The sequence below is a fragment of the Chiroxiphia lanceolata genome, chromosome 6, assembly GCF_009829145.1.
Source record: "Chiroxiphia lanceolata isolate bChiLan1 chromosome 6, bChiLan1.pri, whole genome shotgun sequence".
Taxonomy (NCBI): Eukaryota; Metazoa; Chordata; class Aves; order Passeriformes; family Pipridae; genus Chiroxiphia; species Chiroxiphia lanceolata.
Genome location: NC_045642.1, coordinates 20124 through 38146, shown reverse-complemented (window position 1 = coordinate 38146; position 18023 = coordinate 20124). Strand labels below are relative to the sequence as shown.

The window sequence follows — 18023 nt, the reverse complement described above, 5'->3', positions numbered from 1 at the left end:
TTTCCCCTTGTCCTGTCCCTTGTTCCTGGGAGCAGAGCCCAGTCCCCACCTGGCTCCACCCTCCTGCAGGGATTTGTGCAGAGGGAGAAGGTCCCCCTGGAATGTTTTTGGCACAGGTGCCTTTCCTGGCAGGTCTTTTCTGGAAAAATCATTGTGCCATTGAGTAGGGACACATTCCTCTAGTCCAGGTTGCTCCAACCTGGCCTTGGACACTTCCAGGGATGGGGCGGCCACAGCTTCCCTGGGAAATCCATTCCAGGGCCTCACCCCCTCACAGGGATGAGTTTCTTCCCAATATCCCGTCTCAAGCAGCACGTGGAATCCTGGAAGGGACCTTAAAGCCATCATTCCATGGGCACCTTCCACTTGATCCCATCTCCCCCTTGTTTGACTCGTGGTGTTTTACTTGGAGACGCCTCCTTCCTGCTCCATCCCACCTCCTTCCTGCTCCATCCCACCTCTCCAGGCAAACTCCCCGGCCTCTCCTCCCCTTGCCGTGTCCTTCAGGCGCCTTCCCTCGGGGTCTGGAGCTCTGCAGCAGCACAGGGAGCCCAGGAACACCCAGGGAGCGCTCGGCATGGCCGGGATCCAAGGAGCACGTTTGGTATCTGGGTTGTATTGTCTGGGAATTGTTTGCTAAACCCCTGGTGCAGGAAGTGTGTTCCAAGACAGCTCAGAATTAGTCAGAAAAATGCAAACAAGGGGGTTTCTGTAAAAAAGGAGCCTCAGCTCCGTGTGGAATTGGATGTGGGAATACCTGGCGTGGCAGTGATCCCTTGGGAATTTGGGGGTTTAAATAGTGATTTTAATTGGTTAGAATCCCGGAATGGTTTGGCTTGGAAGGGTCCTTAAAGCCCATCCAGTTCCAACCCTGACACCTTCCACTATCCCAGGTTGCTCCAAGCCTTTGTCCAGCCTGGCCTGGAACACTTCCAGGGATGGGGAATCCGCAGCTATCCTGTGGCTCACCACCCTCACAGGGAAAAGCTTCTTGGGGACTAGGACAGGGGATTAAAGGCTGGGAATGGGATCGTGTGGCCCCTTCCTCGGGAGGTGAATTCGAGTTTCAGCTCTCTGAAGGATGTGTCCTACAGTGAGAAACTCAGGGATTTCACAGGGAAACTCAGGGATTGCTGGGAACACCCCAGGGAAAATTTCAGGGTCTGTGGGATTTGGGATAAAATGCTGATATTGTCTAAAGATGGATGAAATCAGGAATTGTGGACACTGTATCCTTCGGTCCATCCCAGTCTTGGGAGCACAAGGAGGGAAGAATTCCCAAGCAGGACACATCAGCTCATGGATGCAGAGCTTGAGAGAGACATTGATGATGTGCTGAGTTCCCTCCTTAGGAAAGGAAATCCTGGAATCCCAGTATGGTTTGGGTTGGAAGGGACCTTAAAAACCACGCAGTTCCAGTCCCCCTGCCGTGGGATCATGGACTTAGGAATGACAGGCCTGTATCCCTGTGCCACTTCCCTGGGTCCCGCTGTCCTACCCTTAGAACCTGGGAAAAGTGGCTTTGGGAACTTTGTGCCACATGGATGAGGAAGCTTTTGATGCCCTTTGTGAATTTCCTGGGAGACAATTCCAAAGCAAACGTTCCGGCTGGGTGGGAAAACCCGATGCTCCTGCTTGTGAAAGATCCGTGTTGGTAGCACGGAAGTAGGGATGGCCCTTCCCAAGCCCAGGGAAAAGTCCCACCTTGATAAATCCCTCCGCTGTTCACTCCTGGTCTCTCCTGGAGCGTGTCCAGCCTGGACAGGCCTTGGAGCCTCCCGGCTGGAAGGGAGGGATGAGGTGCCTGCTCTGGACGTGGCGTTCCTGGCGATGCTTGGCTGCCTCTGGGCCTGGATCCCAGGGCTGTTGGGTTATTAATCTCCCTAAGGATTGTTTTGTGCTGGAGGGGGGTTTCCAGGAGAGGCAGCACCGCTCCAAATCCTGAGTTATCCCAAGTTCCCTGCGTGTGTCATGGAATAGGGCTCAAAGTGCTCTCTGGAGTGGCTCCTGGATCTCTGAATTCCCTGAGAGCCTTTCCAGAGCCTCAGTTCCAGCAGCAAGGTCTGTGTCCAGGGACTGTGTCCCTGGGCTTTTCCTTGGAGGCAGCAGAGCAGCAGGACCATGGCTCAGGCCTCTGCCATCAGCTTTGTCCTTGCCCCTGTGCTTCCCCGAGTCTTTATTCCGTCTCTGCTGAGCCTGGAAAAGCTCTGGGAGCTGGACCAAGTCTCTCCTTTGTGCTGGTACGTAGCTGATAATTAATATTATTAATACCATTAATTCTTTATCTGCTCTGGGAATAATTCCCACCGAGGGAGGTTTATGGAGATGTGGATATGGACCTTCACCACCACACCGGTGACCGGGAGCTCGTCCCTGCCACGTTATCCTGTGGGAAAAGGTCATCCCTGTCCCCCAAAATGCGGGTCCAGCGAGGTCAGTTGAGCCCCCCCAGCAGGAGGGATCCTAAAAAGCCTTTCCCCATCCTCCGTGTCCCTCCTTTCCCCATCCCTCACCCCGAGGATGAGCCGGCCTCGTGCGGCGGGAGAGGCCACCCCAAGTGTCCTTCTCCGGTGCCGTTGTCCCCCCTCCCACACCCTCATCCCGGAGAGGGAGAGAAAGGCGTTGTCTCCAAACAAACGGGGCAATGTGCCCCCCTGGGCAGGCACCTTGGAGCCTCCCAAATGGAGCCGCTGTTCCGGCCGGCCCAGGCCATGAATGGACAAGCGCGGCATTGACGGCCGCGGGGACAGGGACAAACGGGCTCTGTGTGCCCCTCACACCTTCCCCTCCTCCCCACTGCCAGGGACAATGGCTCCAGCCATGCCAAGGTTCACAGCTGGCAAGGGCGGGGGAAAGGCCGGCACACGGGTGGGGAGCCGGGAGGAGAAAGGGAGCCGGGAGGGATAACGGGGACGTGGGAGATGGGGAAATTCCAGGAGGGCTGTGGAGGTGCTTTTAGCACTCAGGGAAGTTTGGGATGGAGCTGCCTCCTTTTCCCGCGCAGCTTCCTCAGAAACGTTCCCATGGCACAGCGGGATGATTTCCCCTGGCTCCTCACACCTCTCCTGCCCTGGGATGTCATTCCCACACTCCTTGGCCTCTTGGGAGGTGGGGATGGAGAGGGGGAATGGTCTCCTTCTCCCTGAGTGTGGTGTTTTTCCCAGGTTATCCAAAGGTGCTTTTGTCAGACGTAATCTGTGGATGTAAGCTAAGGAACTGGGATCCTGTGAGAGCAGAGGGAGCTTTCCATGGGATGGGGAGATGCTGTGGATGGTGCTGCCCCTGGACACTGGGCTGCAGGCTGGGAATTGTGGAATCCTGGAAGGGTTTGGGTCAGAAAGGATCATCCAGGGCCATGAGCAGGTCTGGTTTGGTTGTTCCTCCCACCAGGATGATTCATTATTCTGAGTGTTTTGCCTCTGTTATCCAGGTTGTTGCTCCAGGGTCTTCCTGGACACCCTGTAATGCTCTTTACTCCCTAAATCTGGGGGGTTGGCTCAAATCCCACCTGTCCTGTATCCCTATCCTTGCATCTTGCCCTGCCTGGCACGGGATAGTTCCTCTAGGACTGCAGTGGGATTACAGCCGGGAGCGGGGATGTTGGCTGGGAGCTCACCAAGCTCCCAGAGCTCATCCTTGCCTGTGGTTTTGGTGGGGAATTTGGGGGTTCTGCTCCGGCATGAACGGGGATGGATGAGCTGCCCCGTTGCTTTGGAAGGGCAGGGCTGTCCTTGGGAATGTGCTGGCAAGGGAATGTCCCCAGGATGGGACACAGGCGGTGGCTGAACCTTTTGCGATGGGAAGGGCACAGGCTGTGTTGGGATGTGTAAGGAAGGGTGTCCTAATCCAATGGATGGGATTTAGGAACGAGATCAAGTGACAATCCTGGAAGATCCCACATAGTTTTCCCTTCTCCAGCCCTTGCAGATCCTGACAGACATTCCTGGGTGGGAGGAAGGATGCCAGTAGTGGGGTGAGGAGAGGCTGTGGTTCAGGGAAGGGGCCCGGGAGCCCCTGGAAGTGCCTGGGACAGCCGGGACTTTGCTCCAGGGTGGTCTCTGGGGGAGCCGCCGGCTCCGTGTCCCGCTCCGGTTACACGATCCCATTCGGGGGCTGGTTATCGTTCCAGTCAGGTAATAAAGAGCGTTAATTAAGGAGGAATTCCAGGCTGGCATCCAGCGGGAGGCAGGGGCTGCGGGGTCGGGATGTTCCACCCCTGCGGGCGGCCCGGGCTTGGGACCGTGGGGCAGCCGGGACGTGGTCCCGTTGTCCCTTCTGGAAGCGGCGTGTCCCTGCCCCCTGCCAGGGGAGGGATGCTGTTCCCAGCTGGAGCGGCGTGTCCCTGCCCCCTGCCAGCTCTCTCGCGGGAGGGATGCTGTTCCTAGCTGGATGCTGTTCCCGGCGGGAGCGGGGAAGGGTAGGGAAGGAGCTCCGAAGCGGAGCGCTGGCCCTGCGGCTCCCCGGGCTTAGGCGGTGTTTGGATAGGTCGCCGTGGCCCGGATTCCTCCTGCTCGCGTCCAGGCCGGCAGCCAATCCCCCCGGGCCGAAGGATAAACATGGGAAGGAGCAGAAGGGGGTGTGGGGGCCCCGGGAATGTGCCGATGCTGCAGCCCGGGCCGAGGTTGCACAACCAACCCCTCGTGCCGGGACACAGGGATGCGGCACTGGCACTGCTGTGCCGTCCCGGGGAATTCCCAGGGGGCCTTGTGGTGTGTTCCGCTCATCCATCTATCCCGCTGTACTCTGGAGAGGGAATGCTCCGTGGAACCAGCTCCTGGGGTCTCCTGTTCCAGCCTGCACCCGCCGGACATTTTATTGCTTCCCAGAGTGTCCCCTGCCTCAGTTTCCCCTGAAATCCAGGGGGAAAATCCACCCTCTGGTACGTGGCTCCACTCTGGGCTTGGCACAGCCTCTCCTCCTCCTCCTCCTCCCCGGTGTCCCCCTATCCTTGATGTTCCCCAGCCCCTCTGGAGCCATTGACCTCGGCGTCATCTCCAGGTTCCCACATCTGGATCGTGTTAGCGGATCCCGGCATGGAGTGCTCCAGCTCCCTCCCTCCCTCCCACCCCCAGGTGACCCAGGCAGGATTAGGGCTGATTTGAAGACAGGCAACAGAGCAAGAACTGGGGAGGGGGGGGGAGGAACTGTTATAAATAGAAATTCCATAAACTTCTCGACCTATCACTCCAGGAAAATTCTGGGTTAAACCTCTCGGAGCTGTAAATAGGAGGATTCACGGAGAGCAGGCTCTGTTAACTCTTTCCAAGCCCTGTGCTCACCTCTAGGAGCACCTAAAAATGGGACAAGGAGCCAGTCACGGAGCTGGATGTCCCCAGGAGGGACAAGGCGGCGGGAGCAGGGACAGGGAGGAGCGGGAAGCACCTCCGTTGGGATGTGGAGCGCGTTTGGAGGTTTGGGGAAGGCAGAGAAAACCAGTCCAAACATTGGGATTCCTGACATTCTCACACGTCCGGGGGCCTCACCCGCTCACGAGGAGGGTGCTCGGGGTTTAACTTCTTGTTCTTCAGGCTTTTTTTTGGGATCACCTCGGCTCTTTTCCAAGGAAAGGGTTGGAAAGCAGAGCGGTGGGAGTGGCAACGTGGTGGGGCAGTGGGGTGACAGTGCCGGGCACAGGTTTGGGATGGACGAGCCCAGAGTGTCCCTGGGCTCCTCCAGGCGGGATAAGAGCGGGAGCCTGTCCTGTGCCGAGCGCTGAGCTTCCCTCCTCGGTGGCTTCCTCCTAATCCCTGCTGGGGAGGGGGAGGGAATGTCGTTGGGAGCTCGTGACTCCACGGAGAAGTATTTGAATTAATCACCTAAGCTGGCTTTTGGTAAGAGCCTGGCCGTGTGGAGGCTCCGGCCGCTGGCACATTCCTTGGGTGGCTTTGCCAGCGACACCTGCTCCATATCCCGGTTTTTTGGTGCAAATCCCAGCGTTCCCAAGCAGAGGAAGGTCCTTGGTTTTTGGTGGGAAGCCACGTCCCGGCTCCACCCCTGACACACCTCTCACGTCACCGGGCTTATCTCACCCTCCTCAGGGCTCCTCAAGGTGACTTTAAGGAAGTGAAGGAATCCTGGAATGGTTTCACTTGGACGGGACCTTAAAGCTGTCATTCCACGGGTGGGGACACCTTCCACTAGCCCAGGTTGCTCCAAGCCCCCTCCAACCTGGCCTGGAGCACCTCCAGGGATGGGGCAGCCACAGCTTCCCTGGGAAACCCATTCCAGGGCCTCCCCACCTTCAGAAAATTGGGAAGCCCAGTATCCTGCTGTCTGTGGAGGGCTTCCCACCCTTTCTGGACAAGTCCTGGTTCCCACCCTCCTGGAGCGCTCATCCCTGGCAGGAGGGTTTTGGGAATGTTACAGGATCCCAGTGGGAGCTTGAAGAGGTAGATCCATTCTAGTGAGGTGCTTCCACATCCCAGAAACTTCAGGGGAGGAGGAACACACCTGGGGTCTGCAATTCCATGTTGGAGGTGCTGGCATAGCTGGGAATCCCAAAGGCTCTGCCAGCTCCATCCTCACCTCAATGCCCACCTGGAAGCAGCATCACATTCCCTGTTCCAGATGGATCCCCTTGTTACCATGGAAGAGCATCTCCACCCTGTGCCCCAAATCCCCAGGCTCTGCCATGGAGGTGTCCTGAAAAACAGCGGTTATCCAGGTTTTTTTTCCCCTCTAGCCAAGGTTTGTAAGGCAGAGATCCCTCTCCACACCCTGTCCGCTTGGCAGAATTCCTAGCTGGATTTATTCCTGCCGATTTGCTTGTCTTGGTATGAAAGGGATTTGCAGAGGGAGAGCTGTGATTGGATGGGGGAGGGATGGAGGTTTGGGATCAGACCGTGACCTTTCCCCTGAGCCAGGGGGTCTTTTGGGACAGGGCTGGACGTGGGGCTTTCACGTGGGGTCTTCCAGGATGGTCTTTCACCGACTTCCTTATCTGCCCTGGAGGGAGCTGGACCTTCTTTCCCGGTTCCTTGGCAGTGCCTTTGGCACCGTGGGCTGGCTCCGGACTCCCACTCGGGAGAGACAGATAAAGGAAGGACTTGCTGTCAACAAAACCCTACCCAGCTTCCCCAGAACAGGGCAGGGAGGGGAGCAGGAGCCCTCCGGAGAAAAGAGAGGGAAATCCACCCCTGGAGGAGGGGAGGAGCGGGAGGAAGGTCGGGAGCTACTCCAGAGCTGTGGCGGAGAAATTCCAGCGTGTTCTGCAGAGCTGAGGCAGAGTCCCCAGGGAATCAGAGGGTGTCCCGAGCAGGAAGGGATCCACGAGGCTCGTGGAGTCCCACCATGTGTCTGTGTCACCAGCCTGGCCTGTCCCACGTATCCCATCTCCCGGGATGGGGTTTTACCCTGGGATGGGCATGGACAGACAGCCCTCAAGGATCTGCTGATTCGGATCATCCCTGCCCGGGGCAGGGGGGTGGAACTGGGCTTTCAGCTCCTTCCCACCCGCCCCATTCCATGATTCCACGATTCTCAGATCAGTTCCTTGGCTCTGCAAAGGTCTGGTGGTGTTTCCAAAGCCTTTCCATGTCCCTCTCCAGCTCATTCTTCCACCTCCTCTTCCCTGGCAGGCCACGACATTAATGGAGCTCTGGAGCCATCCAACATCGACACCAGCATCCTGGAGGAATACATCAGCAAGGAGGACTCTCCAGAGATGTAAGTGCTTCCCTTGCTCCACAGTGGGAATGGTGTTCCCTGGGGTTTTCTATGGAGAGGCCCTAAATTCTGGAATGGTTTGGGCAGGAAAGGACCTTAAAGCTTGGGGACACCTCCCACTAGCCCAGGGTGCTCCAAGCCCCATCTGACTGCCAGGGCTGGGGCATCCACAGCTTCTCTGGGAAACCTGTGGAGCAATTTCCAGCCCAGAAATTTGAGGAATCACGCAGGAATCACTGTGCAGCCCCACCCCAAAGTCCTCCTGGATCGCTCTTGGCTCCATTGCCATTCCCAGCTCTTCTTCCTGTCTCGTCCTGGTTTTTTACCTTTGAGTTTTCCCAGTCTCTGTTCTTCCCTCTCTTTCATCTCCTGAGGGAACCATTAAGATTTTTCCTTAAAAATGGGAAAACAGGCCCTGGGAGCTCCAACTGAAACGCTGGCACAGCAGGAGTGTGGAGAAGGGAAGGGTCTCCCTGCGTATCCCAGCTCTGGGAGAGAGAGGGGAGCAGGCCTGGAGAGCACCTGTGAGCAGGGTGGGCGTGGGATTTTTGGCACAGCTTCCCTGAAAGCTGGAGCACGGTGGGCAGATCCCACTGGCTTCACATTCCTTGGTGCTGGCGTCCTGGGAATTTTAAAGCTTCCCAGGTGGATTTTGGCCTCTTCCTTCAGTCCCGCTGACCCGCCCCTGTTTGCTCCTGGTGCCACCACAGCGCTGGTTGTTTCGCTGTTTCCCAGGTATCCCAGAGCACCTGAACGACTCTGATCCCACATTTTGGGAGGGGAGGGACAGGCACGAAGTGACCTTGGCTGAGGTTTTCCCGTTCTCTCTCTCAGCTGCTTCCCTGACATTCCCGCTCCATCCGGCTACGCGCACTCCCAGCCCTCCAGCTCCGCCAGCATCACTCCCTCCAGCTCCATCAGCAGCGCTCCCAATCCCTCTTCCAGCGCCCCCCTCCACCTTCCCCCCGGCAGCAGCCAGCTCCCGATCCGGCATGGTGCTCTGCTGGCCAATCCCTGCGGATCCGCCTACGGAGCTCACCTCAACTGCAACAACAACAACGGGCTGGTGGTGCCCAAGGGCTTCCTGGGCGGGCACTGCCTGAGCAGCGGGGGCCCTCCCATCAAAACGGAGCCCAAGGCTCCCTACGCACCTGGGTAAGCGGGAATGGCGTGCTGGGGTGCGGGATTGCTGCCGCTCCGGGCTGCTGGCACCCGGAGGGCTCACGGGGCCGTGTCCGGTGGCAGCGTCGCTCCGTGCCGAGTTCTTGCCTCGTGGAAAGGTGGTTTGGGATAAATGGAAGTCCTGGAGCTTCCCAAAAGCTTTTTGGGAATATCCCCTGTGTTGTCATAGAGCTGTGGGAGACCGGGATACCCGTGGTGGGCATCTCCAGGTGGGAAGCGGGAAAACGCTGTAGGATTTTTTAAGGAGGAAGAGGCTCGGAATGGACTTGAACAGGACAAAATTCGGTCTCTGGGATGAAATGGAACCTCCAGGATATTCCCATGACTATCCCAATGGATAGCTCACCACACTGGGCAGGGACACGTTCTTCTGGTGGCCTGATGTGGGAGATGCTCCATTCCAGGGATGCAAAAGATGGATCTGAGCTGGATGTCTTTGGACAAGCTCAGGATGCAGACCTGGAGAAGAGGAAGAGGATGGGCAGGTTTCGGGATTGCTGATGGATTCAACTGGGTGGTTATTCCCAAGAGGAGAAAAGATGTGGTTCCTGCTCCCTGGGATGGAAGGGAACAACCCTGGGAGAGCAGGATGTGCCTGGTCTCTTCCCGCTCCCAGCAGGAACAGGGAAGTGGAAGATGATCTGAGGCTGGACAGGTGAAATCCAGGTGTGCAGCAGAGTATCCATGAGCAGGAAGGGAATAGTCACTCCCAGAGGAGCTCCAGCCTGGACCCTGAGGTGGTGGTGGCCACGAACAGCCAATCCCTGAGCCTTCTCCCATGGAAATAATGGATGTGAGGGACAGGGAGGCCGGGATGGCCCCAGGACTGGCTCTTCTCCCTCTGCCTTGTGCCCTCTAGTGTTGCCAGCAAGCACAGCCTGGGGATTCCCAAATTTGGGAACCTCCAGCACACTCAGCCTACGGATGAACTTGGAAAGACCTTCCAGCAAGCTAAAATACTCCGTCTTTATTTTATTCCCGGGCCAGGGAGTTTTCCCTTGGGATATGTGGAGCCTAGGGGGAACCAAAAGCCTTGTCATATCCCTTTCTTCTGGATGCACCTGGAATTCTCCAGAATGTCATGAGTGAGGCTCATACCTTCCTGTCAGAGAAGAAAAACCTCTGGATGCAGCTGAGCTGGGTCCGGATGGCAGTGTTCCTGCAGCATTCCACAATGACTCTTCCCTGCTCTGTGAGGCTTTTTCCAGTGGAGAATTGGGGAATATCCTGAGTTCCCTGTGGGAATTCTACAGTCCACCTTTTCCAGCCTCCAGGATTCCCTGAATTGTGCTGTTCCCTTTTGTTATTGGCCAAAATTTGGCTTGCTGAGGCACAAATCCTGATAAATCTTTAGGGAATATGGGATGAACTCACAGTCAGTGTGGCAAAGAGCCTGAAAAGGGCTGGGAAAAAATACTCCAGCCAGGCATAGGAAGGGACCGATGGAAAGGTGCTCCAAGGGAAGCTGGAGGACAAGGGAAGTATGATGAGGGGCTTTTTTGGGATGACCCCTCCTCATCCCTCTCCAGCCGCTGCTTTTACCACTTCCTGTGAAGGATCCAATTCATGGGTCTTGGGCTCCTCTGGTCCAGGAAGCAAAATCCACCCTGTGGGCTTCCCAGGTCCCCCCGAGCCTCCCATTTCTTGGGATCATGGAATTGTTCGGGTGAGAAGGGACCTTAAACACCAGCCAGTTCCAACCCCTGCTGTGGGCTGGGAAACCTTTCAGGTTGCTCCAAGCCCTATCCAGCCTGGATTTGAACACTTCCAGGGACGGGAAGAACACTCCATGCACCCCACCTGGTCACTGGCATTCCCATGGGGAAGCACACCTTTGCCTGGGAAGCAGATAAATTTCCATGTGACTTCTTTTATCTGGAATTCCCATTGTCAGCTCAACAAAACGTCTCCGTTCCCAAAATCCAGGGAAGCACTGGGGGAGCAGTGGCAGTGATGGCAATCCCAGGGTTATTCGGGATTCCCAACAGGATCCTGGAGGGTGCTTTGATCCAGCTGGACCTGTTGGTTGTGCTGGGAATGACTTTCCTTTCTCTTTTCCCGTTGCTCCGCAGCAGTTTGCCGGACTCTCCCCCGGATTCCGGATCCGAAGCCTATTCCCCTCAGCAGGTGAACGGTGAGTGCTGAAAAGCAGGGAGGAGGGGGAGGGAAGGGAAAAACTCATAATCCAAACCCCAAATCCGACATCCTCCCCCCCTCTTTATTCCGTGAAAGTGGTTGGCTCTGGAATCTTTATCAGCCGGGAGAAAACAGGCGGCTGCTCTACGTGGGGAGATTATCAGTTAGTAAATATCCCTCGGCTTTCGCCCATTGTTCCGCTCCCGGCCTCTGGAAAAGTGGGAGAGGGAGCGGGAGAGGGAGCGGGAGACAAGGCAAGGTGGGATTCCAGGGATCCGGGGTGTCTCGGCGGTGTGGCTGCTCCGTGGGCAGGGTGGGATGTGGATCCTGCCCTCACCCTCCTCGTCTCACCCCGTGCCTCGGGAAAAAGGAGTGGGAATGCGGCCCTGACATGGAGCCGGGCTCCGGGAGGGAGACATGGACCCGCCGTTCGCCAGTAAGTTCCTTCCCAGCCCTTCCCTCCCCTCCAGCTCATCCCGAGGGTCTCCTCCTCCGGAAGCCGGGATCCCCTCCAGGGTCATTTCCAGGGAAAGCCACCGAGAGTTGTTTGGTCCCTCTGGTGACCTTCACTTTTCTTCCACGGAAAGAACTCCTTGGGAAGGAAGGAGGGAAGGTTGTCCGGGTTGTCCTGGTCTCCTTCCCCCTCGGAGCAGCACCCTCTTCCCCAGGCTCCAGCCCAGTCCCCACCGGGAACAGCGCCTGCTCCTGGGTTTTTTTTTTTGGTGGAAGAGGTCAAGAGTTCTGTTTATCTTGCTAAAAAAAATCCCTGGAATTCCTCCTGGCCCTTCCTTAAATATAACAAAGAGGCCAGGTTGCTCCCCATGGGGAGAGCTGGCAGCTCTGTCTGGGAAGGAGAGGAGGCTCCGGAGGGTGCCCACAAAGCTTCCCGAGGGAAGGATCGAATTCCCAGAGATGGTTTTACCCTGGATTTGGGAGTGCATCACTTTCCAAGCCTGGCCTGTCCCTAAGGCAGCGCCAGAAGGAAGACTGGCCCAGGAATGAGCCTGGAAAGAGGAATCTAGCTCTGTGGGTCTGGAAAAGGGCAGTGAGAGTTCTCAGCAGGAAACAGAAATCCCTGGAAGGATCCTCATTTCACTTTTCCAGACTTCCCAATGGGAGGAGTTTCCCGATTCCTGGTCGGGCGCTTTGGCCTCGTTAGTCCCTGCCTGGGTGTCCCGAGGCCAAAGTCCAGAGTCTGGTGCTCCTGCTTAGGGAAGCAGCCTGGAATGATCCCGCAGATCCTTCTCTGCATTCCCAGAGCCATGCCTGGCTTTGGCACTCCCTGGATGTGTTTTCCATCACTTTGTCCACACTGGAGCGTGCAGAAACTCTGTCTTGCGCTTTAAACACCTGGAAAGTCGCTGTCCCTTCCCAGCCCTTGGTTTCCTTGTGTCCCAGGGGTCAGTCCCACATTCCTGCTGGGATCTTACTGTCCTGTGGGGACACCCGAAGGTGGGGGTTGATGCATCTGTCAGGGAAAGGCTGGGAACACAGATGAGCTTTGTCCTGGTGAGGAAAAAGGGGGATGGAGGCTGGAGAGGGACTTTGGAGTGCCAGGACAGGGGGGAATGGCTTCCCACTGACAGAAGGCAGGGATAAATGGAATACTGGGAAGAAATTCTTCCCTGCGAGGGCGGTGAGGCACTGGAATGGATTTCCTGGGAAGCTGTGGCTGCCCCATCCCTGGAAGTGTCCAAGGCCAGTTTGGATGGGGTTTGGAGCAGCCTGGGCTAGTGGGAGGTGTCCCTGCCCATGGCAGGGAGTGGAATGGGAATACTGAGGTGATGAGGAGCTGGAGCAGTGCAGGAAGGGACATGGATTTGCACGTCCCTCCACATCCAAACCTTTGTCTTGATGTTGAAATAGTCAAATCCACCTAAACCACAGCATGGCTTTGGTATCCAATCCCATACAGAGGGAGGAGAAATGTGGGATCACATTTGAATGTCCCTTTTTATTTATTTAAATTTAGGGATCAAGGTCTCCTCCTGGCTTAAATGGAAATATTTCGAGTCCCTTCCCAGAGCTCCTCCCTGGGCAGGTTCAGGTCATTCCTGTCTCTTCTCTCTCTTGTTGTCCCCACGGCATCAGAGAATCCTGAAACGGTTTGGGTGGGAAGGGGCCTTAAAGCTCATCCCATTCCAGCCCCTGCCGTGGGCAGGGACACCTTCCACTGCTCCTGGTTGCTCCAGGCCCCGTCCAACCTGGCCTTGGCTTTATTAAGCAAAGATTAGGTGCTTTTTCTCCAGCCCTGCATTCCCAGGAACAGATTTGGGAGTTACCCCCTGCTGTGTTTCCTTGCTCCTCGCACTTCCCACGGGAATACTGTGCTTGGTGGGTTTTCTCTGGGAAGGGAAGTCCAAAGCTAACACAAAAGCTACCTGGCAATTCCTAAGGGAATTCCTGGGGATGTGCTTTCACTGCAGAGCACCCACGGGAGATTTAGCACATCTCAGAAATGTTTGTGTCTTTGTCACGGAATCATGCGATCCTGGAATGGCTTGGGTTGAGAGGGATCTTAGGGATCATCCAGTTCCAACCCTCTGCTGTGGGCAGGGACACCTCCCACTGGAACAGGCCACTCCAAGTCCCCTCCGAGCTGGAGATCCAAGAGAACCAGGTCAGTGCTGGATCTGGGATCAGGACACCCCTAACTGAGACTCCTCCTCTCTTTGCAGATCCTCACCTCCTCCGGACCATGACTCCCGAAAACATGTGCCACATGACTCCCCCTTCCCGCCTGGAGCACCCTCCTCCTCCTCCCCCTCCCCCTCCGCCCCCCCACCTCCAGGGTCCCCCCCCGCCTCCCCCACCCCCTCACCCCCTCCAGCCGCAGCACAGTTCCCACTTTCCCGGCCTCCAGCGGGACATGTTCCTGAAGGCCGAGCCCCTGATGCCTCCATACGGGATCGGGCCGGGAATGGCGCCGGCCGAGCTCCACCACGCCCAGCAATCCCAGATGCTGCACCAGCTCCTCCAGCAGCACGGAGCAGAGTAAGGCCTGGGGCTGCTGGAAATGTGGGATGGGGATGAGGGAATGGGAGCGGGAGGTGGGTGCAGTGTCTGGAGTGTGGGGTGTAGCTGGGAGTTGGGTGGTGGGAATGTGGGGATGAGGGAATGGGAGCGTGAGGTGGGTGCAGTGTCCAAAGTGTGGGGTGTAGCTGGGAGTGGGGTGGTGGGAATAAACAAGAGGAAATCTGTGGAAGGAGTCCCTGCCCTTGGAAAGGGGTTGGAACTGGATGAGCTTTAAGGTCCCTTCCAACCCAAACCATTCCGGGATTCCATGTGCTGGTTTAGAGGGGATATTGGGAAGAAGATCTTCCCTGTGAAGGCGGTGAGGCCTTGGGATGGATTTCCCAGGGAAGCTGTGGCTGCCTCATCCCTGGAAGTGTCCAAGGCCAGGCTGGAGCAACCCGGTCTATGGAAGGTGTCCCTGCCCATGGAAGGGGGTTGGAACTGGATGAGCTTTAAGGTCCCTTCCAACCCAAACCGTTCCGGGATTCTGTGGAATTCCAGATGTGGCCCAGAGCTTGGCAGTGTGGGAGAAGGTGGGACAGTGCTGTGGGAACGTTTTTGGGTTCTGTGTGGGATCCTGCCTGTGCCAGTGACGGGCTGTGGAGCTTCCCAGCTCAGCCTTTCCCGTGTGTCTCCGCAGGCTCCCGGTGCATCCCGCCAAGAAGCGGAAACACTCCGAGTCCCCCCCCAACACCCTCAATGCCCAGATGCTCAATGGGATGATCAAGCAGGAGCCAGGAATGGGATCGGTGCCACTCAATCCCGACCGAGTCCAGACTCCTCCCTGGCACCAGCCGGGTGCTCTCTCACCAGGTACCTTCTGATCCCACTCCTCTTCGTCCCCCTGGAATTCCAGTCCTGGATCTGCTGTCCTGGCAGTCAGGAGGGAAATTTCATGCGGTACCAGTCACTCCCTTGGGCTTCCACCCTGCTGGACATTCATTCCAGTGATTAAAGTCGGGATTTTAAGGAATTTTACCCCCTCCCCATAGGGCTGATCCAGGATAACGACAGTCTGAACGGATCCTACCTGGATCCCAACTTCCAGTCCATCAAGTGGCAGCCACACCAGCAGAACAAGTGGGCAACTCTCTATGATGCCAACTACAAGGAGCTGTGAGTAATCCCTCTGCCTCTGGAAAAAGAGGGATTCATATTCCATGTGTCTGTGGTGAGCCACTGGGGTTGGGAATATCATAGGCACAATATGGGATAAGGATCTCTCTGGATTTGTCCTTGTCCTCTCAGTTGTACTGTGGGGAGATACTCCCTCCCTCTGTACCTTTCCTATTGGGAAAGTTGCTCCTCCGCACTTTTTATGGATGATTCAGGAATAGCAGAAGGGATTTCAGCCACCACTCAAATCTTGGAAGGTTTTATTGGCAAATCCCGCATGGTTTGGACCAGCAGCACCTTTCCCCCCTTCCCAGGCTTTCCAGGATTTTAAAGTTAGAATTGGGAATTCCCAGCCAACACATAGCATGGATGGCTGGAGAGAATTCAGAGGCACTTCAGCACAGCGTGGAAAGGAGCTGGAGGAGTGGGAGGGGTTGGTGGGAAAAGGAAGGAGGAAAAGGAGCGGGAAGGGGCTGTGGAAAGCTGGGAAGTGGTAGAGAGGCTGGAAAAGGAAGGTCGGGATCACCAAGGTGGCTGTGGAGCAGAGAGGGGTGGGAAGGTGGGCTGGGAACTGAGGGAGAGGAGGGTGGAGGCAGCACGTGGACAAGCACTGGAGAGGAGGAGAGCTGAGGAGAAACCAGTGCGGATCCTCCCTGCATTCCTGGGAGGTGACCGAACACTGGCAATGCCAGGATGGCTTCCAGGAACCTCTCCCCGAGCAGATCCCCCCACCCCCTTCCCTCCCAGTTCCCTCCCAGTTCCCCCTCCTCCTCTTCCTGCCCAGCCGGGGGCTGCTGGGGTCCTGTGGGGACCGGGAGGACGGAATGCTCCAGTGCCTGTGGATAACCCCCGGCTGTGATCCCAGCGTGCCTGGATGGTGCTGGGAATGGCAGCCAAGGATCCCGGGGGGGCAGAGTGCAAACCCCAGCTTTCCCTCGCATGTCTCCTGCTCATCCAGCCCTTCTCCCGGCTTTCACGGTGGTGGCAGGGCATGGAATTCTCTGTTGGACCCTGTGGCTCTTTCCCCACCCCCTGCAGGAGAGGGGAAATTTGGGAAGATGATTCCTTCTGGTTTCCCCAGAGGAAGTGTCTCCCAGCTTTAGGTGGAATATCAGCTGCTCCTGGGAACTTCTGAGCAGCTCCAAAGCCATCCTGGAGCCCTATCCGTGCTCTCCACCCTGTGGATGGTGGGATGTGGGAAGCTGAACATCTCCTGCCGATCCTGCCCTCACCACATCCCCCAAATCCTGCTTCCATGTGCAGGAATTCCGCTCCCACCTCCTCTGAGCTGCATCTGCACCTGTCAGCTCTTATTCTTTGTTCTTCCAGCTGCTCTTTACCCTCTCACTGCTTCCATCTCCCATCCCATCCATCCATTTCCCATCCCAAACATGTCCCAGTTGTCCCAGACCATTTCCAAGGTGTTGCTATCCCAGTTCCAGAAATTCTGCTTGCACACAGGTGGATAGACAGAGACAAATTCCACCATATTTCCTGGGCACGGGGAAGTTGCTGGAAAACTGCTACAACCCCAGCCCCGCTCTTTGGATCTTGGGATCGCTCCCCTAATCCCTGCTTTTGGGATTTAGGGTGAAAGCCAGAGCAAACCCCGTCCTGGGGCTTTGAGGTCCATCATCCCGTTGTGTAAGGAATAAATTCCTTTGGAGTCACTCCATGGAATTTGAGGGAGCCACGTGGGCTTTGTTGTGGCGCCGGATTGGAGCAGAATTAAGGGGTAAAGGTTGATCGATTCAGGTTTAGGTCCAGTTTTCCTTCTCCATGACGAGCCAGGTGGCTCCAGGAGAGCTGGATCTATGTCTCTTTTTACACAGAATGTCCCTTATTCTCCTGGAGCAGCCCTTCTCTGGAATACTCCATGAGAAACACCAAAAATTTCCTCTTCCCTTCCTCCTGTAATGGGATTTTTTAGTTTGGTTAATCCACATTTAGCAGGTAGGAATTGTCTCCTTCCTTTCTCCTTTTGGGTGTTCTCAGCAGTAGGAAGATCTCTATTATTCCCACAATTTAGTTTTCCTTGGAGATCATAAAGCCAGGATCAGCTGTTCCTGCTCCAGTTTCTCCTGGAAGTTATTCCCAAGCCTCCATGTGCTGTTTGAGTTCCCTGGGATCCAGGTGCTTTTCTTAGCCCAGGAATGTGAATCATCTGAATTATCTGATTTTTCCTCTTTTTGATCCCAAGGAAAGAGTTCAGGAAGGAGGTGAAGGACATGGGAAAATATCCAGGTTTTTACCAGACTCTCAGGAGCGATTCTAGGGACAACAAATACAGTTAAATGTAGTTCCATGTTCTTTTGCACACAAAAAGTGAGGTTCCACAGGGGGGTGGGACAGGGATTAGTTCCATTCCGTGTCTCAGGCTTTGCCAAGGAATCTTGAAGGAGCCACAAATCCCTGGATTAATTTGATGGACAATATATAATTTTTTTTTGGCCCTTTGCACTGATTTTTGTGGGTTTGGATTTGCTGAACCTTCCCAGGGCTGAGCTGCTTTCCAGCAGCAGTGCCAAGGAGGCCTGGAACTGGGCAATTCCCTAATTTACTCCCGGGAGAAGGAGTCATTCATCTCCCTGACAGCGGGCTCTGATAAATTCTGGCTCCCTCCTCCCTCTCCCGGGTTTGTTACAGCTTGAGGGAAGGCAGCTGGGAATAGTTCACCCCTCCATGGAAACACCTACATGCTGAGGCCCAGGGCCTTGGAATTCCCAACTGGGAGACCGGGAACGTGCTGTTCACAACTGGTGCTTTCCGTGGGGCTCCCACACAGGCAGCTAATCCCAAGCTTTTCGGGCTTCCACCCCTTGCTTGGGAGAGAAGTGTCTGGATAAACAGCTCCAAACTTGGCCTTGCTGGATCCTGGATCTCAGGGAGGGAATGGAGACCCGTGGGAT

The 18023-nt window shown here is 56.2% G+C and overlaps 1 protein-coding gene across 6 annotated transcripts in view; it reads left to right on the top strand.

The window, feature by feature from the left end:
• The window catches only part of MYRF (myelin regulatory factor), a 46675-nt gene that overhangs the window by 10498 nt on the left and 18154 nt on the right, over positions 1-18023 (top strand). For all 6 annotated transcript variants that reach the window (XM_032691545.1, XM_032691548.1, XM_032691551.1 and 3 more), the window contains exons 2-7: positions 7578-7665; positions 8500-8820; positions 10920-10981; positions 13662-13977; positions 14639-14811; positions 14991-15114. In XM_032691545.1, coding sequence (XP_032547436.1) covers positions 7578-7665; positions 8500-8820; positions 10920-10981; positions 13662-13977; positions 14639-14811; positions 14991-15114 — 1084 coding nt within the window. The remainder of the gene's footprint in view (positions 1-7577; positions 7666-8499; positions 8821-10919; positions 10982-13661; positions 13978-14638; positions 14812-14990; positions 15115-18023) is intronic.